General features: G+C 43.0%; 2 protein-coding genes across 12 annotated transcripts in view; one reads left to right on the forward strand and one right to left on the reverse strand.

The window, feature by feature from the left end:
• TMEM59L (transmembrane protein 59 like) overlaps positions 1-5,821 on the reverse strand; it is a 217,185-nt gene extending 211,364 nt beyond the window's left edge. The window contains exon 1 of the mRNA XM_078669864.1: positions 5,537-5,821. Within this exon, the coding sequence (XP_078525990.1) occupies positions 5,537-5,728 (192 nt within the window). The 5' untranslated portion in view covers positions 5,729-5,821. The remainder of the gene's footprint in view (positions 1-5,536) is intronic.
• Positions 5,822-5,841: 20 nt separating this feature from the next.
• Positions 5,842-23,425, forward strand: part of LOC144798821 (uncharacterized) — a 390,922-nt gene continuing 373,338 nt past the window's right edge. For 6 of the 11 annotated variants that reach the window (XM_078669868.1, XM_078669870.1, XM_078669867.1 and 3 more), the window contains exons 1-3: positions 5,842-5,956; positions 13,924-13,968; positions 18,700-19,146. In XM_078669868.1, coding sequence (XP_078525994.1) covers positions 5,950-5,956; positions 13,924-13,968; positions 18,700-19,146 — 499 coding nt within the window. In that variant the 5' untranslated portion in view covers positions 5,842-5,949. Of the gene's footprint in view, positions 6,039-13,506; positions 13,609-13,923; positions 13,969-18,699; positions 19,147-23,425 lie in introns of all 11 variants that reach the window. The other 5 variants (XR_013603662.1, XR_013603664.1, XR_013603660.1 and 2 more) reach the window with 4 other exon arrangements.

Here is a 23,425-nt window from a genome sequence, read left to right on the forward strand (position 1 = left end):
ATGGAAATATTGCCAAAGCACACACAAGTGTCTTACTTTATGGGGAAAGACTCACGTAAACAGAGGTGTGGATTAATGTCTTCATTTAGGATCAGGATCTTTTACAAACGGTTTGTAAATCAATAAATACATCAGTGGCTCTAGAAAGTTATCCAATACCTGGCAAATAAGTAGTTTGCATTTGATGTTAATACTTTCCCTCTTCCTAGAAATATCATTAAAATGTAAGTATTCTAAATCAACTGCCCAAAACTTCACTCAAAGTCACAAAAAAAAACAACAAAAATCCACCAATTTCTTTTGGTATAGAAATCAAAAATTGAAATACGCACTTCCATATGGGTACCTGCTGCCTTTCAAAGCCAAATTATCATTCCACAAGCCAGGACGAAAAACATGCCATGGTGGAAAAGACATTTGCTATGTATGCCGTCTACAGGCTTGAATCAATGGTCAGCATATTGTCTATTGAATCACACTTAGCCTCCTGCCAAAGCAGTTACGATATGCTTTCTTCCTTCAAACATGGGTTTCCATGAGAGTTTATTATTAATCGGAATGCCTACAGATGCCACCACCGTTTCACTTAAGTATAAAAACCATCTGTTGCTCATGGGCCTTCCTTTACCAACATACATAGTCTTGGTGTTGGCCAAGTTTTTTGAGCGATCGTTAGGTATACATGACGAGCTTTTCAATTTCCCTTTGTAGCCCTGCTGAGGTAACACCTAATAAAACCATGAAAACAGAAAAATACAGCAAAGAAATGTGCTCTTTCAAATTCAGTTAAAGTCTCCCAGTGGCCCCACTATTAAAATAAAGAACATAGATATTGAAATGTAGCGAAGATCACACATTCATGCCAAAACTGACATTTCTGAACCCAAGATACATTATGCAAACCCATGTTTCAATATACAAGTCTTAGAAAAGGAAGAGAGAGGCCCCCTTTGACCAACCAGGGGAGTAGAGTACTCTTAACATTTGTCCCTTGGCGGACAGTTAATTTGAATCATAAGAAATGACTTAAGTATTGGATATCACACAATATGAACCCATACAATGAAGACTTGTCCGATTGAAAACGTCTAGGGATAGAATATCACAAAAATCTTTTTATTGTTTTTAAAATCAGGATAATATTCCAATGTTGCCAGTTAAAAACATATATTACCATACAGTGCACAGTTCATAATACACCTATATAAATCCAATTTAAAAGATTTTTTTATAAAAAAATACATAAACACAAATATTATATAACCACCGAATAAGCGAAACTCATTTGGTAAAATGTGAAACTCATACGCACACAAAGATGACCCTGTATCTATTTAGAACTTAACACAAATACAACAGAGAGACAAAAAAATGTTAGACACTTCAATTTGTCATTAACCGACACATCCGGGTCAAGATATTTTTTAAAACTAATCCTAATAGCACTTTTCCTTAACGTATCTTTAACGAATTGGTTATTGTCCCAAAGATTGTGTCAACCAGATGTATTTACCAAATGAGTTTCGTTTATTCAGTGGTTATGTAATATTTGTGTTTATGTATTTTTTGATAAATTATTTTTAATTGGATTTATATAGCTTTTTATGAATTGTATTATTAACTGTGCACTGTATGGTAATATATGTTTTTAACTTGCAACATTGGAATATTATCCTGATTTTAAAAAAAATAAAAAGATTTTTGTGATATTCTATCTCAAGACATTTTGATTCGGGCAAGTCTTCATTGTATGGGTTCATATTGTGTGATATCCAATACTTCAGTCAATTCTCATGAATCAAATTAACTGTCAGCCAAGGGACAATCTCTTATCTACTCAATATACAAGTCACCAATAATATGCACCAGCTACTGCAAAGCTCTCTAATTTCAAAATTCTTCCTCTATAATCTGGCCTGATCCACCTTGTCAAATGCCCAGTAGAACCTTACAGATGCACAATATAGTGGAACACTCCATCTGTGGAGCACGTTTAGCGATGCAAGGGCCTTTACATGTTCAACTGTCAACAGCCCAATGCAAAAGCCTATGTGCACCTTGGAAATAATGCCGCGACTCAATCCAGTTTGTCAAAAAAAGTTTAGTATTTCTAAATAGCCCTACAGATGGGCCAACCACATAAAATACGCATTAGCTTACCAGGAAGGAATTACCTTTTTTTAAGGATTGAATTATCATGATCCCTTTCCATACAGGTGAACTATTAACTGTATCTATATTGATGCAAAAAAACAACCATCAACGTATGAAGCCATCTGCTAAGCAATCAATGGATGAGATGTTCAAATCAGGTGGTATACATTGATTTAATTTGGCATATGGTGTTCATCCATTAAGAGCTTTGAAAGGAAAGTCCATAACACAGGCAAACTTCTTTCCAATCATAGTGTAGAACTTTCTCCATTCATAATTTCCAGCTACAAGTTATAACAATGTTTATCATTTACATTGTTAACAGTGAATTGATAATTATACTGCTGATACCGTTTTTTTGTCTTGGAGATCAACTTGCTAAAGGTTTCCTGATGTTAGATCAGTTCAATAGGGAGATGTGTGGCTTCCCTTGAAGAGGGTGGAATGCTCTGTTAAAGGGCTGCCAATAGCCTTTAAAGCCAAACCACTAAACAGGACTGTCCAGGCTGGCAATAGATGAGACAGTTAGATGACCAATTACTAATAATCAATCAATCAATCATGCCATTTGTATAGCGCACTACTCACCCGGGAGGGTCTCAAGGCGCTTGGGGGGAGGGGTATGCTACTGCTCGAACAGCCAGGTCTTGAGTTGTTTCCTGAAGGCGAGATGGTCCTGGGTCAGCCGAAGGTGGATGGGGAGGGAGTTCCAAGTCTTGGCAGCCAGGTAAGAGAAGGATCTTCCTCCGGCGGTGGCTCTTCGGATGCGTGGTATGGCTGCGAGGGCGAGGCTGGTGGACCGTAGCTGGCGGGTGGGCGTGTAGAAGGTCAGGCGGTCGTTGAGGTACTTAGGGCCCAGGTCGCGGAGAGACTTGTGTGCGTGGGTGAGGAGCCGGAACGTGATCCTCTTGTCGATGGGGAGCCAGTGCAGGTTCCTCAGGTGGCTGGAGATGTGGCTGCGTCGGGGGACATCCAGGATGTGTCGGGCGGAGGCGTTCTGGATGCGCTGGAGTCTTTTCTGTAGCTTGGCTGTGGTTCCGGCGTAGAGGGTGTTTCCGTAGTCCAGTCGGCTGGTGCCGAGTGCCTGGGTGACAGTCTTCCTGGTCTCGGTCGGGATCCAGCGGAAGATCTTGCGAAGCATACGCAGGGTGTTGAAGCACGATGAGGAGACGGCGTTGACTTGTCTGGTCATCGAGAGGGAGGGGTCCAGGATGAAGCCCAGGTTGCGTGCGTGGTCGGTTGGCTTGGGTGCGGTGCCCAGGGCCACCAGGAGTCGTCCCAGGCGGAGGGCGAAGATCCCAGGATGAGGACTTCCGTCTTGTCCCGAGTTCAGTTTCAGGCGGCTGTCCTTCATCCACTCGGCGACGTCTTTCATCCCTTCGTGTAGGCAGGTTCTGGCGGTGTCGGGGTCTCTGGTGAGGGAGAGGATCAGCTGGGTGTCGTCGGCGTAAGAGATGATGTTGAGGTTGTGCTGGCGCGCGATGGCTGCGAGAGGTTTCATGTAGATGTTGAAGAGGAGGCTAAAATGGGTTCAAAAGAAGCACTCCAATAAATACCAAGGTCTCTCAGATATCCTCAAATTAGGACCTGCACTATCCTTCCTACTCAATATAACTTTAACAGGGAATTGAATCCTTACTACATGCAATCACAGCAAAACAATGATCATGACAGAACTCATGGGGAGTGATGAGAATTTCCCCCAGCAGGTCCTTCAAGCTATTTCACGTTTCAAGAACATTTAAATGTAGGCCCTTTGCAACTTTTGCTAGTCACAGGTCTCGAATTGCAGTTAGTTTGTGTTTAGGACAAATCAGAGTCTTTCAATAACTACTGGTGAAATATGATGTGAACGTAATTTTATGCTGCCATCTATGATTTCATAAAATTATGTGAAGCATCTCAAGATTCAAGCTTGTTCACATCAACAGGCATGTGGAGGGCTTGAACATAGGACGTTCGTATTAAGATGGGGCAGATAAGAGAGGCAGTGGGGCACACAAAGGTGCAGGGCCTTACTGGATGATGGCATCCCTTTGCACAAGCAGTGGTGAATGTATAGAGTTGTTGCAGACATATAATTTAGCACACAGATAGGCGTAGTGATGCAGAGGCAGATGACAGGAAGTCAGATTTACAGGGGTTGAACTGTCAGTATATTACTGTTCAAACTGCAGGCTTAGCACACAGGCAGGTGCAGTGACTAAGATGTGAAATGTCAGATTTACACAGGACAGGGTGGCAGTACACAAGAACAGCTGCATGCACAGCAAAAGATAAGCAGTGGTGCACAGGCATGGCTAGGCGTGCACTAGTGCAGAAGCATAGCTGGGCACGCACAGGTGCACACGCAGGGATGGGCACGCATGGGTCCACAGGCTGGGATGGGCACGCAAGAGTGCAGAAGCACAGACGGGCACGCACAGGCATGGCCATGAACGGGCATGCAATGATACAATGGCATTAACGGGCACGCATTAGTGGACAGGCATGGCCATGCAATGCTGCAGTTGCATGGATGGGCACGAGCTGGAGCACAGGCATGGCCACGGAACGACATGCAATGATGCAGTGGCATGGATTGAGCAAGCACTGGTGCACAGGCATGGCCATGGAACGACATGCAATGATGCAGTGGCATGGATGCGCAATTATTGGTGCACAGCCATGGACGGGCATCCAATGATACAGTGGCAAGGACGGGCACGCATTAGTGCATAGGCATGGCATGGATGGGCATGCAATGATACAGTGGCATTGACGGGCACACACTGGTGCACAGGCATGGCCATGGATGGGCATGCAATGACACAGTGGCATGACAAGCAAACACAGGTGCACAGGCATGGCCATGGATGGGCATGCAATGATACAGTGGCATGACGAGCAGGCACAGGTATGGATGGGCATGCAATGATACAGTGGCATGACGGGCAGGCACAGGTGTACAGGCATGGATGGGCATGCAATGCTACAGTGGCATGGACGGGCACGCACAGGCATGGCCATGGATGGGCAAGCGATGCTACAGTGGCATGGACGGGCACGCACTTGTGCACAGGCATGGCCATGCAATGATACAGCGGCATGGACGGGCACGCACTGGGGCACAGGCATGGCCATGAACGCGCATGAAATGCTACAGTGGCATGGACGGGCACGCACAGGCATGTATGGATGGGCATTCAATGATACAGTGGCAAGGACGGGCATGGATGGCTTGGTACACAAGGAGCTGCAGTGGCAGGTTCCAAGCGTATTGTGTACAGACAGGCTGCACCTGTGCGGCCGGTACTGCCAGACCCCTGGAATTCACACAGCAGGCAGGTGCTCCATCCTCCCCCCCCCCTGTCACCGCGGACCTCCCCGGCGGCGCACTCACCTGCGCGGGGCCGCTCCGTCCGTACCGCAGGCGGCACTTGCTCTTGCAAGGGCCCGTGTCGCCGAACTCGTCGTCCAGGGGGTCGGCAGTGGCCCCCGGGGGCTCGGGGGTGGCGGCGGCGAAGGCCGCCAGGGACGTTAGCGTGACGCAGAGGAGCAGCAGCGGCTCGCGGCGGCGCGCGGCTCCGGCCATGGCAGCTCTCGCGCCTTCCCTGCCAGCAGCAGCCCCCTAACCGACGACGGCCGCGCGCGCCCAGCGTCACCCGCTCAGTGACGTCACCGGCGGCAGGTTAGGCCGCAGAGGACTTTGGGAGGAGGCGGAGTATAAAAGGGCATCGGGACCGTTAGCAGTGCCTGACGCCGGACTTACTCCATCATTGGTCTTGAGCTTAATGTGCTACGCACCACAAATCAATGTTTGGTGCGTACCAAGATTCAGATAGTTTGGTTTCTAGTCAAAATGTCACAGAAGGGTTAATGGCAGCCTCCAAACAGAAATGTAGGTAGGTGTACCTCTCTACGAAACGTTTAAAAAAATAAATAAATAAGGTAGTGCTTTAAGTGAAAGTATTGCAGTGCAGGTACTCACTGACTGTTTAGAGCGTCTGTTTGCTCCTAAGAAATGCCGGTACCACCTATTAAATGTATTGCAGTAGTACTGAGAAGTGCAGGTACTCTCCCTTTCAAATTAAACACCTGCAGATACTCATTAACGACCAGGACATGCCCGTTTAACGCATTACTTTAAGGACTTGTCAGAGTATTAATGTGATATAGAGTAGTGAAGTTTGAAGGGTTTCAAGCAAACCTCAGATTAATTGAAGAATTATGTTGTTTCTATGGTCTGAGGCTGAGTTGGTTGGCGCTTTCATACCTGCAAGTGTTTGAATTTGTCCTATTATTATTAGCTAGTAATGGACTTGATAGGAATTAATCATTCTACAGTGCATAAAACCAAGCCTCTTAATGTGGAAGTTATTAAAGGGGGAGCTCCTTCAAGAAGGGCCCAGAAATTGCTTTCTGGGTTATTGGGTTTTGAACATTCTTTCAATGGCCATATACTGGGTCCCAAAAGAGGGGATTTGGTCTTTGTTAGGTGAATTTCAGATTTGGGAGGAATGAGATTGAAGTTTTTCGTACTCTTATTGGCTATTGGATGTGATATTGTTGATGAGACTCATACCTGACTTCTCTACCTAAGGATGAATTTGGTTTCATCAGCTTCCATGAAGAGATTCTTGCCACCCACGTCAAGTAGGGAAGTTCTAGGTCTGCGATATTAAAAAAATCGACCTCTGCATTTACTGTTTCACAAACTAAGCACTGCTAACCAAATTGTGCCACCGGTCGATCTCTTTAGTGGTCATGGTCAAGATGTAATTTGTTATATCATATCAACTGGATTAGCTTCTGGTTGCTCTCTCCACTGGATTATAGATTGTGGATTCCAGGGGCAGAGAGCAGGCAGTTGCTTAAGGAGGAGAACAGCAGGGGTTGTTTTCAATGGACTTAATAAACTAGTCCCATCTTTCTTCATGCGTCGTGGTGATTTAAAAGTGGAGACAAGGATGGGATGGCTTATTCCTGAGGCACTAAACATGGTGTGAAGTATTGGGGCCAATTTGTAAGCTTGTGGATTGGCGAAACAACCCCATGTTCTCTGTTTGCCTGCGGAATGAAATCTTAGACTGCTTTGGGGTGAATTGGATATTATAGATACCTCGTCTTGGTGGTGAGCACAGGTTTAGATTTTACGCTATTTTCTGGTGTTTGGGAGTGAGTACAGCGTTTGGCTCACAAGTGCTGAAAGGACATGTAGAAGGAGCATTTCACTACGCTCTCACTACTTGTGGTTTTTATTGTGCAAGAGCAGCATCGGGAGCCAGCACCACTGTGGTGTTGTTATTTGCCGTACGGTTCCTGGACAAATTGCATTGTGGCTGTTCAAGCAAGTGAGTGAAATCGCTGTGAGTACTAGTGATGTGTGTGCATCATTTGGGGCTCTGTCATTGCATACTACATGAATGCATGATGGTTACAAGGGTGATCAACACTAGCATCGGGCTTTGCTGATCCTCCCATGCTTCAGTCGGCGGTGTCACATGAGCGCATCAGGTTACTGAGGAGATTAGCACGATGTGCGCCTGCCAGCTGCGGTCTGTATGCACATTTGAATCTGCATCTGGAAGTGTCTTGCAGTATCCAGCGAGAGAACATTGTATGGATTAAGCAAGAGAACATTGTAAGCGCGTGGAAGAATATAGGTTAGTGTTGGTGCAGGTGAACAAGGACAACTGTGTCTACATTGTTTATTTTAGTTTATTGTGTTTGACTCTGTTCATGTTGTGTGTATATCATGACATACGGTTAAATTGAGTTTGTGCATTTAATGAAAGATAACAGTGGGCACTTTACTTATTGTTGTTTATTGCGTTATTGGTATTGCTGATATTGAATGTTCCTGATTTGTGTTCTTGAAGTGAACACTTTATACTGTTGGGTTGAAATTGTGACGCTGTATATCTTTTCTCAAAGGGTTACACATACCACACAGTGAAATCATGGATGCCACATCAGTAATAGCGCCACCCAAATTTCGGCAAAATCCAGGTGTTCCTGCCTTGGTATGGGAAGACTGGCGCAAATCTTTTGGAACCTAAAGGCATACTGGTTATCTTGTTTACCACTGCAGGGAATGGAAATGGACAATGAGAGTGAGGATGGTGAGGTCGTGTAAAGGGGCCATAAGTGAAGAAGAATGGAAGCGAGCAACTTTGGAAGATGACATAATGTAACAGTTGATGACAACATGACTGGTCAGGCGATTGCTTTGAGGAAGGAATACACGGAATATAGATTGGTTTACTCAGAATTGTCAGTAGAAGAGTTGGTAGGTTGGTGGTGCCATTAGGGTTGGTAGGTTGGTGGTGCCATTAGGGTTGAGTGCCAGATTGCTGGAGTTATTGCACGAAGGGCACAGTGGGATGTCTGGAATGAAAAGGAGAGCTCGTTATGAGATTTGATGGCCGGTCATGTATAGGGCGTTTGAGAGATGTGTTCAGAATTGTGTGCCATGCATGTATAGTGACAAATCACATCAATCAAATGAGTCTTCTATATCATCCACCAAACTACCAGAAAAACCGTGGCAAAGATTGGGTATGGACATTTGTGGACTGCCAGGGGGGTAGATGACAAAATACGCCATTGTTTAGGTGAATTCCTTCTCTAAATGGCCCGAAATAGCTTTTGTGAGGGAGAAGAAGGCATCCAATATTGTAGATTTCTGTGAAAATGTATTTCGTAGGGAAGAATATCCTGAGTGTGTTGTTACTGATAATGGACCACAATTCACAGCTGTTGAACTGGAAAGGTATGTGGAAAAGATGGGGTATCACACCATACCACTGCAGATTATAAACCCAGAACAAACAGTATTGTTGAGAGATTTAATCATGTGTTAAGAGAATGTGTGCAACTGGCTGATGAGTGTGGTAAGGAGTGTAAAAATGCAGTTAAGGATATGCTGTGGAGTTATCACAACATGCCCCACATTGCCACGAAGGAGACCCTGATTTGTCTTTTGAAGAGAAGGCAAGCTGATACCAAAGTGTCACCTGCATGGCTGGGCAGATTCAGCACTAATCGTGTAGACAAAAAGGATCTGGAACGTTGAGTTCGAAGATATCAGGAAAAGTATGTGCTTAGGTACAATAATTAATTAACACCTTCAGCGCTACCGCGTTTACCTGCCCTGCGCTGGTGGAGGAGCAAATGGCTTGTTTGTGACAAAGCCAGCTCGTCATGAGCGCAGGGCAGGTAACGCCCATGACGAGCTGGCTTTGTCATTAGCGTCGAAGTGGTTAAGGAGCAGTGCACGCAAATTTGTGAATGATGATTAGGTGAGGACTTTTCTCACTGGTGTTCAAAGGCCAAGATTGTCTAAATGGCCCAAGGCGAGTCAAAAAAGTGGTTGGCTATAAAGTGTGGTAGGATGATGGGAAAAGGCGGAATATCCGGAGAGTGACCTTGTGTAACGATTTAGAATCTAACATTTGTGTGAATGGAAATGCACCAATGGCTCCAAGAATTGATCCAGTTTCTGAGCGTAAATTCAGATCAAGACTAAACCATTATGGCAAAAAAAAAACTACATATGTGCATGATAGTGTAAACGTTATTTCTCTGCCACAGTGCTATTTAGAGTTCTTACATGTTTTTCTCTCATCACAATATGTATTAATGAGTTTCCAATTTCTACATCATTGTAGGGCAGAAATTTATAAGATAACGTGTTCACTATGTTTTTGTGTGCCATGAACCTGGTATTACATGCTGCCTTAGGTGCGTCCGTGAATTGTGTATGTGTGTGTGTGTGTATGTATATATATATATATATATATATATATATATATATATATATACACACATACATATCAAAGTTTTTTGTTAGGAAATGGAGATTTGTTGTGTCCTAGCAACTGGTTGCTATCTCCACTAGATTGTGGATTCCAGAGGCAGAGAGCAGGCAGTTGCTGAAGGAGGAGGATAGTAGGGGTTGTGTGTACTGGACTTAATAAACCAGTCTCATCTTTCTTCATGTGTCATGGTGATTTAAAATAAATCTCAAAGAAAGAGACAACCTTCAATTTTTTTAATTCTCACTGACGCTTCTAGTGACTTTTCAAAATACCTTTACTAGGGTTTTTTGAAGTTTTTTTTATTTTTTTGTAAAAACATGCATATAACAAATACTGTTTTTGAAAAATGCTGTTTTATCCATTCTTGCTTTGTAATCAAGACACAGCCTTCCCTGCACATTTTTTTGCTAGCTTCCCCGCTACCGCGGAACCCACCATGTATTGCTTCTCATCTCCGCTGCTTGACCCTATTTAGCCTTTCCTGACCTTGGGATGCTTTTATGCCATCATGTCTTGAAAAACTGTAGCTTAAAAATGTTCAGGTTGTTCCTTCTGAGCTACACCACACTCCAAGGACAAAGTGTAAGTTCATCTGTCACAGGCTTGAAGGACTCCTGTGTCATCGGCCAGGTACAGCGAGTCCTTGAGAGCATGTACACAAACAATGTAACTTAATCTCCTAGTACAACTCTGAAACTTCAACAAACAGTGAGCCAGTGTCCGTGCTACATATCTGATCATTATTCAGTGCCAGAGATTGATAAGGATGGCAGTACCAGATGTCACTTTCAGAATAATATAGAGTTGATACCAACTAGAGTTGTATTTGCAACCAGAGAGTATTTCACCACTTACTAATGCTTAGCAAGCAAAAAAGTTGTTTTGAATTCCGGAAGATTAGGTTGTTTTTCTAAAACCGAGTACTACCAGCAACAGCATCTTCAACATTTGATAAACTAATGACCCTGTATTCTGTCAGAGACATTTTCTTGTGCAATTTTCTTCATAACTTTCTACTGGCTGCTGAATTTTAGTTTTTCTGTCCATTGTTCCTTTGATATTCGAACCACACCTCTTCCAAATGGTACCCTAAACTCTCTGTATGTTGTCAGCAAATTTTGGCGAACTCATCTGTGGTGTTGACACATCTGCTAGGTGTCCTCTTTAACTGAATCTGGCCTCTTGCTCTAATTTGAAGGGGAGCTGCTCCCATGTTTCAGCATCTGGATTGAGAAATGTCTGTTGTTACCCCTACATCTTTGGATGCCTGTTAATTGAGTCTTCGAGTTTGACCAATTTTTGAACCTTAGTGTATTCATGTACCTCCCATATCCCAGGATATTTTTTTTACCAGATTTAAATAATTCTAAATTAGTCCATGACAGCGAGCAAGTCCACCTTGTTTATGCTTCCAACACTAGGGTGTGCGTGTCTCGAACTCCAGATACTATACAGCACTTCTTGGCCTGTGCAGAATTTACTGAATTATGTTATAGCCATATGTATGAAATGTTTTAGCAGTCACAAGCCCTCAAATTCGCTAAATCCGAGGTCTTGTCCTCGATAAAGCATTTTTTGGATTTAGCACACCAATTTAATGGTTTTGGAAGTGTTTCCTAATCAGTACATGCATTTAGATACAGTTTACAAATTGCATTTTGGAAGGGGAGTGTAATGGGTGTGCCTTCCAAATTTTGATTCATACTCTGATGTGTCAGTGGTTTGCAAATCTAATTTCGGTTGCAAACTATTTAAATGTTACTAACTCCCAAGTCTGGGTCCTCTTTGGACCCCTCCCTCTTTATGAATTGTGGTGCAAGTTTCAGGAGTAGTTGGTAGTGGTCCAGGGAACCACAGCCATTTCTCACAGAAGATTTTAAAAAACAACTTTTATTAATTTAAAGCAGACACTTTTTCTTTAAAACCGGGCTTTAAATAGTGGGTTCTCTTTGGTGGTCTGCTGACCCTTGCAGGCCACCATCCCTGTGATTGTGACCGACCAATTGCAGTTAGTACAAATTGCCACCTGCCTAGTGAATATTAGACAGGGCGGTCTGCAACCCACTATAATTCCTTATTTTGTGAGTCACCCTATTAGTACATAAGTCAATTTGCAAAATGTGTGTATATATTTTGCAACTGCTTTTTGTGACTAAATTATTTGTGCACCTGGCCCTTTGACATCTATAATAAGCAGTGAAATGGTAATTTCTGAAGTAAGATTGGAAATATTAAAATTAAATGACCATAATTGTTTCTTGTTTTATGTAATACATAGGGCCAGATGTAGGTAATTTTAATTTACCACCTCTTAAATACCGATTCATACCGAATCTGTATTTAAGAGGTGGTAAAATAGAGGGGGGGAGATGTAGGTATTTCAGATTCGGTAAATACCGAATCGTTAAGATTCGGTATTTACCGATTCTGTAAATACCGATTCGGTATTGCCCATTGATTCCTATGGGCCTTGCAGCCCATAGGAATCAATGGGCAATACCGATTCTGTAATTACAGAATCGGTAAATACCGATTTTAGCAAGGGTGCAGGGGGTGTCACTTTGACACCCTCTGGCACCCCAAAAATAGGCATGTGCGCCATGTGGCACACAGACATGCCCTAAGGGCATGTCTGTGTGTCACATGGCACAGGTGTGCATGCACACATGTGCATGCACACCTGGATTCGGTATTTTACCACCCAATTGGATTGGGTGGTAAAATACCGATTCTTAAAGCCCTGTGGCACTCTGACATGTGCCAGGTACATCTGCATTTACAGAATCGGTATTTTACCGAGTCTGTATTTACCGATTCGGTAATTTTACCGAATCGATAAATACAGAATCGGTAAAATACCGATTTTGTAAATGCATGCCCTACATCTCAAAATCCAATTACCGGTCGGTAACGGCCGAATACCGACCGGTAATTGGCCACCTACATCTGGCCCATAGTGTTTTCTTACTGACGCCTCTGTGATTTCTGTTGTACATTTGCTGGTAGTTCTATGGCTTAATGAAGTCTTGCACCATTAAATCTGTTAAAATAGCCATCTTTTTATGTTACAATTCTCAAATCTTAAATATCAGCTGAAATATCACACAACTTGGATTCGTTTACTGCTAACTGTTCTCTATTGTCAACATTGGTCAATGACACAAACAATGCTACTTTCTGCCATGGGAGTTCTGTGCACTTGCAAAATAAATATTTTACACTTTGTCATTCATCAGCCAAGCGATCAGTATCACAAGAATGGATTGGTAATTATTTGAAATGATGCAAAGTGAATTAACCTTTTTAGAGATATTGGGCAGATAAAAAAATGCAATTTTGCACCCACTCCATTGCATGGTTGCAGATGTATAGATTTTCAAAACTCTTCTAGTGTTCCAGGAGTCCACCAGGAAATATTTTATCCATTTCCAAAAAGATAAACGCGAAGGTATTGATTGCCACATACACAATTGCATGTAGTGTACAGTTAAAATGCCTTGGTATTTGTTGCAGTGCATGGTCTTTTTTTTTTTTTTTTTTTACTCCTTAGGGAACTGTGAAGAAATACCATTGGCCAACAACCCCCATTAATTTTTGGGGTGTTCCTTTTCCATTCATTCCCCTGAAAAGGATCTACTCCTCCTTGACAGAGGTAACTTTCCTACTCTTTCCAGAATGGGAATAACGTTTTGGGGAAATGGGTTTTCCTAGTATTTACATGTCATAGCTGCCTGGAACACCAACTCCCCCCCCCCCCCCCCCCCCTGGGAAGATTACTCATGTATCATATTACACCAGTCTGCGTTAATATGCGTGAGCAATTCCTTTCATGAGTATGAGCTCAAGTTTTGCGATTTTGCAAAAGTAAATTTCACATATATGTTAAGGCCTTTACCTGTGTAAATTAACTTCATTTACTGATGACTGTGTATGCTTGTCTTAACCCGTTGTTTTACATTGTCTTTAGAATCCGAAGTACCACTTAGATCATACTTGGAAGTGAAGAGTGACAGTAAGTAGTGCCAAGTTCTTTTACCAATTATTAAGAGCAATGCCTCTCTTGTACAGCTTTTGTGTAACAAGCACCCAAAGTTATGAAACTTGTAGGTAGAAAGAACATCTAAAAGATGTAAACAGAATTTGGCAATCCAGATTATGAATGGTGGGGACGGAGGCTTTCTATAACATTACGTTGATCCAGAGCGAATCTTCCAACTAGTGAACATCCATTGACATTCTCTGATCTTGGGCTTGTAGTTGGTTATGCACACTTGTTTTCTTGGCAAAAAGAGTTGTTTGGTATATTTTAGCACCTTCAAATCACAAAATTAGAAATCATCTATTCTTTATATTAAAAGTCTGGTGAAGCATGTATTCAGTTCAATGTCTGCTTCTTCTAATCAAATATATCACTGTCACATAGCCTTGGAAGCTGGTGGAAGTTTAAACATGTTTCAACTTTTGTCTTCTGTTAACCACTAAAACTGCACCAGAATAAAAGGGAAATAAATGTGTTCCTTAACAGAAGGAGACAGTTTACATTTTTTTCCTTTGTGGCGGCCATAACTATTCCAATAAAATATTACAGGCTCTATTTGAAAGGATTTCTGACTGTAGTGTACCATCAGCTTGCAGGAGTAGTGCTTTAAAAAACATTTTGGGACGAGCTAGAGAGTCCTGGTTCTGCAGAATTGAAGAATCTATGTTGTATGTTTATCTTTCGTCCGCATTCTGTTGGTAAGCTGCTTTGTAATATTTCCTATGGTGGCGTAAAAAAATCTAATTGTGAGATATACTCATGAGGTTAGGTTTCGCTCTGTTAATAGGAGGCAAGACACGGGTTTAGGCAATGTTGTCCTTGTTAAATACCTATTGTTTCACCATATTGTTGACTGATGTAAGACAAGTGTACAACTTTAGTATGTAACTGCCCACTTGACCAAGTTGATAGGGAAGACTTTTAGCCATTTTTGTTTAAGCATGCTGCCACTTTTAAACTAGAACTGGAAAAGTGACACTAGAAGATCCATCATTTAGATTTGTCCTTGACTGAACAACTAGCACTGGCTGAACTTCACCCACATGGCATGAGGCCAGCTGACCACTTCGCAAGGTTACATGCGATAGAGGAGACCAATACCTCACTGTGCTGATAGCCGAATTACACTGCACCAGGTGTTGTATGTTGCAGGTGTGGGAGCTCAGTTGCTGTTTGAATGACATCATCTGTGGGATCACGATGATTGCAACTCAAGATTAAGTTGCCATCAGTGAATGTGGGTAACCAACCTGTTGTTTCCCTTCCTCCCGTACTGGCAGCCTGTCTGAGAGTTTAAGACATATCCACATTTATCTCCTGCTAGCCAAGAGCTCTGCTTGAGAACAAGGGGCTGATCAAAATTGTTTAGGAGCCCTTGGTAGCACGCCACTCCGGATCTGGCCCAAAACCTATTTTACTGCTTGGGATGTCTGCAATTTGTCCTCTTTAAAACAGACATCACTGTGGCTGCACACTTGTCTTTTGCTTGGGGCTTGTTGCAAATTGATAGATCCTGCACAGGAGGTCTATCTTTTCATCTCTATAAGAAGCATGCCTTTGATTGGTTAGTTTTTCTTCCTCCCCTTCAGTGTGGGTTTTTGAGCATCACATAATTAAATATTGGTCTTTGTTTACCACCAGTGCCACTGACCCTGAGCAAAACCCAGATGACTGTAACCAAGTGGAGGGTGGCTTTACCTGAAGGTCTTGGCCTGGAGTCGCAAAGACTTTGCATCCTTGATGTTCTCATCATAGAAGCTTTTTTGACTTCTTACTGCAATAGGGAATCGATCATGTGCCAAGACCACTGAAGGACAGCACTCGTCAGTGAGGCTCTTCAAGACCTTAGAGACCCTTACTTTGTGGCACTCCATCACCCTCCTCCCAGCCCTTAATCACTAGGGACGATAGCAGTTTTCCCTAAGTCATTTGTGTGTTGGTGTCCAGGTTTCCCTGATTCCGCAATTATTTAAATTATCCTTCAACAACTTATGGTTCTGGAAGGAAGTTGATTAGAGTGGTAGTAGAAACCCAAGTCAAAATCAATGTGTCTCACTTTGCTGGTGGGAACTAATGCATTCCGCCAGATAGATGGCGCCTCCTAACATTGATAATTTCTCATCACAACCAATGGTTCTAAGTTGTTTTCTATGAGACACGTGCCCCTAAAGTTCACTTTCTGTTCGTCAAGCTAATTTGGGTGCCAAATCTATTCTCAACACCAGGAGGCCCTCACTTGGAACATTGACTCTTGATAATAATGGGAAGTGTCCATTGCCAGAAATGTCTACTGGTGAGTGCACACTATCGGTCAGGTTCACAGTGGTGCTGCATCGTGCTATCTCTTCCAGAGAGAGAAGCAGCCACACAAGTGTATCTGGCCAGTATTTGTTTGCCATCCTCTTTCCACCTAGTTTCCTGCGTCCACAACACTGGGTAGTTCGCTATGAGGCAGTATCTTCATTGTTGGTAGACAGGCACAAAAGTTATAAAAGGAACAGAGAGATGCTCAGGAGGTTAGCACACATCTGATACGTGAGGGAACGGGGAAGATCCAGCCTGATTGAAAAGGCTGGCACAATAGAAAACACTAATTCTCCAGAAAATAGATAGTCATTTTGCCACCTAGATTCTGACTTGGAAAAAAAGGGTGTTGTTGTCAAAAATATCAGGAGGACCAGCTGATTAAGTGGAAATGGGGCCCCATTGGTCCATTACAAGCTGCTAGAAGATGTTTCCAGTCCTAAAGCTAAATCCACTCTCTCGCCATAGAGAAATAAAAAAGGCTTGCCTTGCACAGGAAATACAAATATCAAACAAAAAAATAACTAAATGAGCAAGCTGACCCTTGAAATGGATATGTTGAAAACCATACTTCGAAGATGAGGTTCGTATCATCAGTGCCTACTCAAAACCGCTCAATAGACCACCACAAAAGAGCACTGGAACACATAGAATAATAGCTAAATAGCCCTGTTAAAGAACATCTTCCCACAGGCCAATTCAAAGTCTAAAATGTTTATTAATAAAAGAAAAAATATACCTGAGTTACAGAAACAAGCTATAAGTGGACCCTCCAGCACCCCAAATGAGCATAAGCTGACTGAGGGTCAAAACATAAAGTTAGTTTTTTATTTACACCACTCCAAATTAGATCCTGTGGTAAGACTGAAACAAAAAAGTTACTTACACTGGTGCAGGATTCTGAGGTCATGAGGAAGTATGCATCTGACCTTCAAACAGATACAAAAATGTAAACTCTTTCTGCTGAGCAAGGGAAAGAGAAATTTCTGCTTGAAGAGCTGGGAATGAAAACAAGATTTTGCTCTTCATATACAGGCAGAACTGGGAGTCATGGTTAGCGTGAGTGGAAAGATAGTTGTAAAAGTTACATTTACACTATGGCAATATTTTTAGGTCTCACAACTTCATTCCCCTCGTCCCCTCCTCCCCAGTGAACCTCAAACTCCATCGCTGTTGCCAGAAACGAACAGAACAGTCAAATCATAGGGGAGGTAAAGGAGCTACCCTTTGGTGATGTTGCCTCCTTATACACTGCCACTAAAAGGGCCTGGTTTTGCTTTGACAGCAGTGAAAATAGACCCAAGTCCTAAAAAGCATGTTTGAAGCCCAAAGACATATGTTTCTGATTGTAGACACATCGCGCTTGGTCAGTGGTAAATGATTCAAAGCATTTGGGGCCGGATGTACAAAGTGATTTGTCTTTTGGTCACCCAGCGATTTGCTAAATTATTGGATTTGCGATAATAAAGCCTTTTACTATCTACTAAACCCTGTTTGTGATTTAGAATTCTCTTTTGAAGTGCAAACTTGGTTAACTGACTCATTCTGAAATGCAATTAGGAAGGGACGTAAACCACAATAAGATGCATCAAATGTTTGTAACCACAACTGTGGTCACAAACCATTGATAAACTACTCAAAGAAGGTGGTAGCCCTTTTGTCCCCTTTGAGAATTGTGTTAGGATACTGGGGATAAGGGAGTGGTCCAGAGTACCACTGCCTTCTCAACTTATGTTTTCCTAAGCTTGAAATGTTTTAATGCACCAAAGTTTCCAGTTGGGAATGAAAATACAGGTGTGATGGTCTACTGATCTTTGCAGGCCACCATCCCAAGGGGGTGCATAAAGTGGCCTACCTAATTAATATTCATTAGTAAGGGATTTAAAATAAGTATGTAAATAGGGTTTACTGTATCAGACTGGGAAAATTGTTATACATTTATTGTCATAGTGTGTGGGAGAAACAGCTTTTTTGCAAATTTTCGTGGGAGCAAAAGACCACTACCATCAACATGAGTTGTTTATTTTTTTTCTACTACTGCAGGCATTCCGCCCATTCAACCTGGTCTTAACTGATGCCAGCACAGCCTCCAGTTTTAAACCTTTCCAGAGCTTAAAATGGAAAAATATAAGTGCAAGTACCCTGTAACAGAGTACATTCTTGTTTCTGAGAAGTGCCATACTCGCCAATTAAAAGTATTACATCTCTCTTGAGAAGTGCAGGTACTCTCCCTCTCAAAATCGAAAAGTGCTGGTACTCAGTCCCGGACAGTATTGGCTCATTTAAAGCACTGAACCTTTCCAATGTGCCATTTTGTTCTTCTTTGTTTCTGTTTTACTACATTCTTCTATGCTTCTCTTGGATAATCATTCATTTGAGTTGAATGGTCCCTCTACGCAGGAACAACAACCAAGCTCCTGAGGCGACTGCAACGCATCCAGAACTCCGCGGCACGACTGATCCTAGACTTCCCACGACGCAGCCACATCACACCCCACCTGAGAGACCTGCACTGGCTCCCGTCAACAAGAGGATCACCTTCAAACTCCTCATCCACGCACACAGGGCCCTCCACAACGCCGGACCAATATACCTCAAGGACCGACTCAGCTTCTACACCCCCACCCGCAGCCTCCGCTCTGCCGACCTCGCCCTCGCCACAGTCCCACGCATCTGGAAAACCACCGTCGGCGGCAGATCCTTCTCCTTCCTCGCCGCCAAGACCTGGAACACTCTCCCTACAGACCTACAACAGACTCAGGACCTGCCGGTCTTCAGAAGACTTCTCAAGACCTGGCTCTTCGACCAGTAGCAGCTCCCCCTCCCAGTGCCTTGAGACCTTCACGGGTAAGTAGCGCGCTTTACAAATGTATCTGTATCTGTAATGGTCCTAGGGAGAAATACAGAACTGCAAAATCTAAACTGGAAAATTCCAATGAAGTTTGTTTCTCACTCGCTTTACAAACACAAATGTTCCCATTTCCTATTTTAGATTCCTAATTTGTAACATTTGGTTGATCTGCCCAATTGTAGGCAAAGGCGAGATGAGTGAATGTTTAATAAATGTGAAACATTAAACACAACTTTCGAGGCCCGTAGTAGTTGCAACTGGTCCCGTGTCAACTGTCACTGCAGTTATCTGCTCCCCCACCACCCTCCCCATCCCTACACGTCACTGAGCACTAGATTCACTCAAGCACTTATACTGAATCCTACAACTTTGGCATTAGAACCAGTACACCTAATCACTTGTAGTTGTCGAGTATCAGTTTGTCCTAATATATGACAGAATCTCAGCTATCTGGGCTCCAATCCACCGTGTTTTCCTTATTGAGTCAAGACCTAATGGAAATCTTGAAGCATAGGATACGGTTGCAGTATTTTCTGGTATCATTAGTCATTGTAACTCATTGACTTTAGCGAAAGATTGGGACCTGAAAAATTCCAAAGATTGCCAAAGACGCACAATCACTTTCCCAATGCATAATACTGATAATAGTCCACAGTGCTCTTTCCATTATTGCGCCCTTTTCAGTAAATACTATAAAACAGTTTGGGGTTATTTTGTGTCCCCACATGAGGGTAGGACCTTCAAATCTTTTTAGTGTTTTCATTGACTCTACCTCTCATGGAAGTGTAATAACATATTCTCATGGGGGGCCCATAACGGAAATGGAAAAGAGGTGATGTCTGTCATCTGATTTGAAAACCTAAACTTGAGCCTCCCCTTCATGTGTGAAACATGAGTAGAAATTTAACCTCCAAGGCAATGAGTAGCTTTAAGGCGCTTCCCTGCGCCCACACCCATATACAAATTATATCAGGGTTTGAAGCCTACTACCACTTTCTGGTGTAAGTCTTACTTCTTTGACCTAGCTGCAAAGCGTACTAACAGATTTACTTGGTTTATCTAGGTGAAGTGCAATAGTACCATCCTTCATGCTAGAGTTTGTGTGTAAATTGTCCTGCAAATATGTACTACTGTATGTAACATTGAATGGGATTTGTTTTAACCTCCTATATGCATAGTATCTGATGTATAGGTAGTACTTGTCACAGACACTGCCTGGTAACCACTTGTCCCAGAATCCAAAGAAATCCTTCACACTGATTTTGTTCTACTTTTTTCTGTACTACCTAGCTTCTTCCCGTGAGTTCCTCCAACCCTGTTGCACTGCTGCACCATATTCTTCTAATGTTTTTGGTAATTGTCGGTTAACATCCCATTCTACTTATCTTTATTAAGCTTACCACAGATCTGGAAAAAATTACTGTGATTTAATTTAGCTACTTTTTATCGCAACACATTTTTCTTTGAAGATTTTGGAAAAGGCGAAACAAATAACCAAAACTGATTTTAAAAAAGGGGAAAAAAAGAGGCGAACTGGCTGGTCCAAGCTGATGTTCTATTGCTCTGCCCTGTGATTGATTAATGAGTGCCAAGCACCTTTTCCTGTGCCAAGTCTTCATTACATGGGCATTCTTACTGGTCTCCGAGTAATGGTTAATGTAAGGCAGCCATTTGAAAAATAAAAATAGTATTGCTTTTTAACTGAGTCCAGCAGCCAAGAATACCGTTGTCAGTACTTCATTACCTTTCCTATCATCTCTTCCATCACAGCCACCGCATGCAGAAACAAATGTACTGCAGTTATCAATAGCCAGTATATTTACGGTAATTTCAATAATAAAAGAATAAGTGAATTAGTTTATGTTGGTGACCTCCCTTGCTGAAAGAGATGACAGAAGAATGGGCCAGCAGTAAAGGGAGCCCTTTGTCCGGAATGTCTTGGTGTTGATGACCTTTCTTATTTAGCTTGATTTCTCTGAAGCAAAAAAGGTGACATTTGAAGAAACGCAAATGCCCTGCGTGTGTCTTGATTTTAGGATGTAGGTTAGGCAAGCAAGGATGTATTCCAGTGTGAAAGCGATCTATTTTTAATGTTTTAATAAATCTGCAGATCAGTAATGCGTGTGGCGATATAGCCCCTTTCTCCAGCATTCCTCAATTATGTCAAATGCTTCAAATCCGAGCAGAGCAAAAACACTTTCCTGACCAAATGCATTTTTAAGGGTCCCTTCTGTATGCCTAATACCTTGCCTTACCTAGCCAGACCATTGCCTTATCAGTGTCTTCTGAAACCATTTCAGCAGCATTATGACAAACGCGGATTAAGTCTATTTGTGAGTGCTTTCAATTTATACACCTCTTGAACTACCTTTGCGATTACAAGGAACTGAGAGAAGTGCTCTATGCTAACACCAATTAAAACATCAGGGTGTACCCAGCTTTGCTTGGAAACACAGAGCCAAAATTGGCGTGTACCAGTGGGAACCTTTATGGAAGTGTGGTTTCTAGGGCTCGGGCCTACGTCACCACGAAGTGGGGGCGGAGCTTCCGAGCTCTTATGTGTTCGAAAAAAAAAGAATTCTGAAAGGGATCCTGGCTGGCACATTCTTTAGTGCGCGCCACGTTTTTTATGGCATCTGCCTAGTGATTCGTCTTTGCTGTGCTGTCTATTTAGTAGCCTTGACGTGATAGGCTATATTTACTTTTCGTCCGTCTTTTGTTTCAGTTGCATGGCATATTGTCTGTGGTTACGCGCACGGCAGACTTATTAATCTTAATTAGGAGCTGTCAGAGTGCCCGTGTAATGCAATACAGATGGTGGGAGCGCGTTCTCCATTGCATTGGATGTATCATGCGCGCGTGTAAGATGGACCTTTCGCGCACGGCAGTCCATTCATTTTAATTAGGAGCTGTCAGAGTGCCGCGTTCACGGCGGAGATAATTGAAAGCAGTTTCCTGAAGCTTCAAGGGCAGTCACAGTACTTTTTAAGATATCTTGCATAAATGGAGCAGGCAAGCAGGAAAACCATTCAGAATGGTATTAGCACTGTCCAGGCCCACTTTTGAAATGTGCTCCATTTGTTCTATTTTAAGATTGTCGTTATTTCAAGATGCAAGTCTCGGCCGTATCGGTCCGTGACATTACGCACCTCCTGCCTAAACGGGACGCACGGCGGGCGCTCGTGGAAGATTTTTTTTAAAATTGGCACGTTCACCAAAGCCACGTATATATTTAGAACAGTACACACATTGGAAGATGTCGGTAGAAACCGAAAATAATAATTAAGCAGATGTCACGGAGACGTGATAATTTAAGCAATCACCGGACCGGAGTCCCGTTGACTGGCAGCAAAGCTCGGAGGCGATCAGACAGTAAGAGTCGCACCGGTGTGGAAGGGAAGAGAAATGGAAAAATCTCCCCCCCGGTCTGTGTTCCGTTGTTGACACCCCTGGGGAGAAGCGCCCTCACGGCCTCTGTGGGAGGCGCTCTGGGACACTTGTATATATTATTAGAACGAAATCCAGGAAGAAGCGGTGGCGGGCGCGGGGCTTTTGCGTGACGTCACGCAGCGGCAGGAAGAGCGAGCTTTGCGCGCCTAAATCAAACCGAGCTTCAGTCCGCAGAGGAACCAGCAGCAAGCTGATAGTGACAGCGGCAGTCCGAGCTATGGCCACTCCTCCCAAAGAAGCTGCAGGGACACCGTGGAGCCCAAGAGATCTCCGTGGAGGGCAATATTGGTGAGAAGGATCGGTGCATGTGTTTAGGGGGTTATGAAGCGCCATATTACCACCCATCTGTTACGGCTAGGTTCTGACGGGTTTCCACTGGCCGCAATATGTGCAGATATTTATGCAACAGTGTAATTTGTATTTGTCACTTTCATCTCTAAGATCCCACCCAGACTTTATTTCCCTGACGACTGAATGCACACCACTTTTGTTGTATTTTTAATGAATGGGTGCTATGACAGTGATGCCGACTGAACTTGAACTATCCATGTACACGTAGTGCAGTGAGTATCAATTTGGGATTTTTCGCTATGAGTAGTGAGTAGAGTAGTGAGTGTGAGTAGATTAGTGAGTAGTGAGTAGTGAGTAGTGAGTAGTGAGTAGTGAGTAGTGAGTAGTGAGTAGTGAGTAGTGAGTAGTGAGTAGTGAGTGCAGAGTAGTGAGTATAGTGAGTAGAGTAGTGAGTAGTGAGTAGTGAGTAGTGAGTAGAGTAGTGAGTAGAACATCACAGGCAGCAGCTGTGCAAGCTTCTTACACTCACAAGGA

This window comes from Lissotriton helveticus, chromosome 12, assembly GCF_964261635.1.
Source record: "Lissotriton helveticus chromosome 12, aLisHel1.1, whole genome shotgun sequence".
Classification (NCBI taxonomy): Eukaryota; Metazoa; Chordata; class Amphibia; order Caudata; family Salamandridae; genus Lissotriton; species Lissotriton helveticus.